The sequence below is a fragment of the Triticum aestivum genome, chromosome 1A (assembly GCF_018294505.1).
Source record: "Triticum aestivum cultivar Chinese Spring chromosome 1A, IWGSC CS RefSeq v2.1, whole genome shotgun sequence".
Lineage (NCBI taxonomy): Eukaryota > Viridiplantae > Streptophyta > Magnoliopsida > Poales > Poaceae > Triticum > Triticum aestivum.
In genome coordinates, this window is record NC_057794.1 from 544,564,727 (window position 1) to 544,570,192 (window position 5,466).

At 56.7% G+C, this 5,466-nt stretch overlaps 1 protein-coding gene across 1 annotated transcript; it reads right to left on the bottom strand.

Annotated features, from left to right (window-relative positions):
* Positions 1–3,506: 3,506 nt before the first annotated feature.
* On the bottom strand, positions 3,507–5,026 carry LOC123065195 (pathogen-associated molecular patterns-induced protein A70). Its single transcript, XM_044488547.1, has one exon. It carries the CDS (start codon positions 4,866–4,868, stop codon positions 3,681–3,683), a length of 1,188 nt encoding a protein of 395 aa, XP_044344482.1. The 5' UTR covers positions 4,869–5,026; the 3' UTR covers positions 3,507–3,680.
* Between the last annotated feature and the right edge of the window lie 440 nt (positions 5,027–5,466).

The following is a 5,466-nucleotide window of genomic DNA, read 5'->3' on the forward strand; positions in this document are numbered from 1 at the left end:
GTATGTATATGAAGCAACATCCCTTGCACAAGCTCCAATGTATGGGAAAGTACCTTATTTATTATCTTACATCCTATTGGGCTAACTAGATGCATCTAACAACGTTGATTTCATATTATGAATCTTGGTACTTTTTCATATAAACCTATATAGAGACTAAAAAAATGAAGGGAGTATTCATGGATCTTCCAACCGACTAATACTTGCCCCCTGATTTTCAGGGGTGGGGCCGTCCATTCTCTTTTGATCCAATCACAGATTGCCACTTCAAATTTACCCCATAAAAAGCCCGTAACACTCCCTTGATGTAGCATTGCTCGGCCTAACAGGTGACGCCTAATTGCTCGGCCACATCATCCATGGCATCACCGTGACGCCATGTTCACTGCAGCGACGAGTGGTCTGACGGACGGCGGAATCACGAGTTAGGACGATATTTTAAATGCTGCCTTCGCCTAGGCTTGGAGTGCTCGGCGACCTCCCGCTGCTTTCCTGCCGACGTCACGTCACGATCGGGTCATCGGAACTCCGACGAGACGAGGCATGCAACTTGTGCAACGAGACGCCGGGCTGGCGCCGTGGACCGCCACCTCGCACGCGGAGACGCGGACGCCGTGCACCGCCACCGATGGACTTGGACTCGACTTCTTGGGAGAGACGGCCGGCGACCGACGACGTGGCTATTACTTCCGGTCGGCTGATTGGCTATCCAGTCCAGCGTCCAGATTGAAGCACTGCGGCGTCGACTCGACTCGACTGGGCTACGCCGGGCTACGCGTGTTGCGTGCTGATCAGGTGGGTGGACACAGGTTTTCACTGCTCTGGACGGGAGCGGGAGCGGCCGACTTGCGACTTTCTTGCAACTTGCAAGTGTCACTCTGTGGCGCACGCACGGCGTGGACTCGTGGTCGATCGGACATCGGAGTACGTGGTAAACGTCGCTTCCGCTATGTATATTCTGCCAAGTGCCAAGTAAACTTGGCTGCGAAGTACCAGTATATACGTACCAAGGGAACGTCAAAAACACGTCCAGATAGGAATATGCACGGTCAGTGCATGCGCCTTCACAGCAAGTTTCTCGAATGGACCAAGAAGAAGATGCATGGACGGTGGTCAATTCGAATCCGTTACTGCTTTGTACTCTACAGTCTACATTATACTCCGGGACACACTGCTTTCTACGATTGACAGGTCCCGAAAGAAGCCGCGAGAGAAAGGCTGCCACTGGACAGAGCACGTTACAGCGACTCAGGAACCCTGCCGTATTCACCCGTCCTGGCTCTCTTGGGGAAGTCGCTTGCACGGGCCACCGAGCAGGAGACCGATCATAAGCTCCTCCAAACACTCGATTTAAGTTTTTTTTTTTTGAAAAAGGAACTCGATTTGAGATAAAAGGCCGGGGAATCAAACAGCAAAGATCGTGAGAGGAGAAAGAGCCGCGCATACCACCACCCAGGGCCCCGCTTGTCTTGTACTACAACGCCGTCCATCCAGGTTCCATCCACAACTAGGTACCTTCGTCCCCATTATCGAGGATGTCCGTATGGCGGTCATCACACCCGACAGTCAGCCAATTGTCATCGAGCTTATTTTCGAACTTCTTGTCATTTTTTAAGAGTATGAAGGACAACGGGGTACTCAAGCAGGGAGGATGAGTTTTATGCAATGCATGGTTTGCCGTATCCGCGGATTTCGTAGACAGGAGTAGAAGGGACTCTTCTTGCAACGCGTGCATGATTCGTTTCACGCGCTAAAGCACATTCCGTCCTACGACATGCACGTCATCCATAAACGCAATGTGAAGACGTTAGTGTATCGATGATACACCATCCAAATCGCCGTCGCCAAGGTTTATGGCACATTTGATAGGCTGAAGGCAAGGTGGCCATTTCACACGGCAGCCGAAAGGATCGTAAGTTTAGCTTTTTTGATTCATTCACTCGATGTTGCTCTACACATTGCGTAGCTTGAAGGTGATGACGTGATGTACCACATGATATAGGGCAGACTATTTACACACATACATTGTTGGATGAAGTTCATGGGCAGTATGTGTGGGATGACATATGTTCATAAAAAACGTGTTGGTCATCCGGTTATTCTAGTTGAATTTGAACTATTGTTGTACTAGACTTATTTTTATGCTACGTATGAATGGTTTGTGCTATTTTTATCCGAATTTTGATGAATTATGTCGTGTTTTATGAATTTATGTGGATAGCGTTAGATGGCCGGCTTCACATCCGTGTCCACTGACTGATCTCCCTATCCGTTGGTGAATGTGGTGTCCAATTTACAGGTCAACGTTGGTGATGCCCTAAATGGTGATGACCTTTTTTTAACCTTATAAAATGGTGATGACTTGAACCATATTTCTTTTATTTCATATCTTTACCCAAGCACCAGCAAGTAATCATTTCATTCCATCTTACTTTTTCCTATTAGTACTACCACATATAGGGATGCACGAAACCATTCTAATCTCGAACAATCATGACGTTCTACTCTACTCTACTCTACTTGATTTCCATACCACTCCATATTTCCGTACCACATCGCAAGCGTCTGCAACGGATCAGACCAGACCACGCCAGCGGCCGTCTCGGTCACTCTTGGCCGAGATGCAGACGCCGGCGTTTCCTTCTAGACGGACACATACTAGACTCGCGCACGCTTGCCGGAGAGCGACGGCCGGCCGGCGACCGGCGACCGACGACGTGGCCACGTCTTGGACCCATCGACTGCAGCCTGCAGGGATGACCTGGCGGGTCGTGGATAGGCGCACGAATGCTGGGATATGCTCTGCACTCCTCATGTCACCAGGAGCGGAGCAAACTTTGTCACGTCGCGGCTTGGCAGTATACACCGCTGGAGGGGCACGACCTGGACATGTGCGGCCAGGGATTAAAGATGGAGGGCGACCGAGGACTCGTGACCGGAGCAGCAGTAAAAATGTCACCAAGTACGTATACGGAGAACGCAACACATCTACATACGGCTACGCCTTCGAAGCATACGTATATACGCGTATCTCGAACGCGACAGGTGACGGTTTTTTCCATAAGAGGACAAGAGGCACCATGGGCCGTGGTGAATTCCAATCCGTTACTGCTTTCTAGTAGTACGATTAACAGGTCGCGTGCACGAAATCGCGAGAAACGGCGACCACTGGACGAATGGGTCCAAAGGGCGGCCACCATCGCGTCGGGTTACGGCCAACCACAGGCGACGTACGTACATCGACATGGAAGCGTCGCTGCACGGGCCATCCTGCCTGACAACTAACTGTAGTAACTGAGATCCTAAACTCGCTCCCAGGACTTAAATTTCTTTCCGAGGCCATGGAACGAAGCAGACAGCAAAAGATCGAGAGCGCGAGGGCGAGAGATCGAGACGCACAAACCACCCGGCATCATCACTCACTGTTCACTCATCAGCGCCTACTCGGCTACTGCCATCTATCCCAACTCTCTCAAGTCTCAACCCAGGCGATGCATGATGCCATGTTCCACAGAGCAAAATCCTCGAGTAATTAACAGATTAATTAGCGCCACAGTATTAGTCTAATCACATGCAGGAAAATGTATGTAGTAGTAGTTAATAATCTGCTAATGAACCACTTGGCAGGGTAGGGTGATGATCTACTGCTCTTCGGCGTGATCTTCTTCTCCGGCGGCTTGCTACTTGGCGCCGCGGTTGAGCACCTCCTTGTAGTTGAGCAGCGAGTTGAGCCGCTGCAGCTGGAGCTGCTTCCGGAAGCTGTTGATGAAGTCGTCCGCCCGCGCGTCCACGCCGCCCTCCTCCACCTCCGGCGGTGGTGGCGGCGGCGGGGGCAGCATCCTCGCCTCCGAGCTCGACTTGCTCATCTTCCCCTCCGCCCCCTGCTTCTCCCCCTGCTGCTGCGGCTTCTTGCCCTTCTTGCCCTGCTCCCGCGCCGGCTCCGACCGGCTCCTGCTGTACTGAGTCGACGTCTTCTTCTCGTCCGCCGCCGCGACGGAGGCCACGGCATGGTCCGGCGAGGGGGAGAGCTCGGGGGACAGGTTGCCGGAGTTGAAGCGGTAGAGGCTGAAGGAGCGCAGGCGCTCCAGCACGGACGGCGCGCGCGCCAGCGGCGCCGGCCTGTATGGAGGCACGTACTCCTCGCGGTAGTACTGCTCCTCCTCCGGCTCCTGCTCCGGCGGCGGTGTCGTGAAGCTGTTGTAGTTGTCGGTGAACTCGGTGTCCGCCCTCGCGGCGTGCTCTACGAGGTCGTCGTCGTGCTCCTCCTCCTCCAGCACGGCCGGCTGGACCACCCGAGCCGCCGGCGCCGGGGCCACCTCGGCCCTCCTCGCCTCGGAGCTGGACCTCTTCATCTTCGACGGCGGCGCCCGCCTCCTCTCCACCCGCGCCGGGGGCTCGGACCGGCTCCTGGCGTGGTGGGCGTCTCCGGCCGTCGGCGCTGGTTCCGGTTCCGGAGAGGCCGTCACATCCCGCGAGTCGGTCACGGCGCCCGCGGCGTACTCGGGCGGGAAGTCGCCGGAGCGGAAGCGGTAGAGGCCGATGGAGCGGAGGCGGTCGAGCACCGACGAGGTGCGCGTCAGCGGCGCCGGCGCCGGCGGCGGGGGCACGTACTGCTGCTGCTGCTGCTCGTGCTGCTGGTCGCGGTAGTACAGATCCTCCTGATGCTGCTGCTGCGGCTCCACGTGGTGGAGCGGTTCTTGTTGGTGGTCGCCGTCGTGGCCGCCCTGGCGTCGGCGCTGGTGGGAGCGGGAGGTGAGCAGGATGGTGCCGATGACGAGGTTGACGGTGAGGAAGAGCGTGGCCGGCGTGAAGAAGCCCTGCACAGCCTCCCACGCGCCGAGCGCCGCGGCCGTCGCGCCGCCGTCCATCTGCGCGGGCACCGGCAAGTACAGGGAGGGAGCGAGGGGCCGGCTTGGGGCCTGGCCGTGCGCGGTTGGAGCTGTTGTTGGGTGGGCCGAGGAGGTGGTGGGGATTGGCGCTTGATGACGGGGTGGGGTGCGGGGAGTCTCACAAGTGGTGGTGGCGCCGGGCGTTAAATGGTGGTGGCGGGGGCTGGGCTGGGACGGGGTCGCTGACTTGGCGGGTGGAAAACGTGGGAATCCAAGCGCTCCTCGTGACGCGCGAGCCGACCCGCCGGGATCGCGGGCGGACTGCCCGCCCGCATGGCATCTCGCCTCCCATCCCGGCCCACAAGGACGGACGCGGTATCTCACTCACACTACGCACGCAATTGCCGGGTCCCATCTCATGAGTGGTCATCATCCTCGGTCGTCCCCGGCCTCCCCCGGGTGCGGCGACCGCCTTTCCGTGCCGATCTGGATGCTTCGCCGGTCGCCGACATGCTCGCATTCCGCCCCTCGTCTCCCCGGCCGGTCATCAAGTTCGTAGCGTACGTTACGCACATGGTGGCTCCCCCGCCGCTGCCTAACCTGACTGTGGTAGACCCGGAGTTGTCATGAGGCTACC

What these genes read in the sequence shown, in the direction of transcription:
- LOC123065195 (XM_044488547.1), bottom strand. Translation starts at nt 4,868, where the DNA reads ATGGACGGCGGCGCGACGGCCGCGGCGCTCGGCGCGTGGGAGGCTGTG.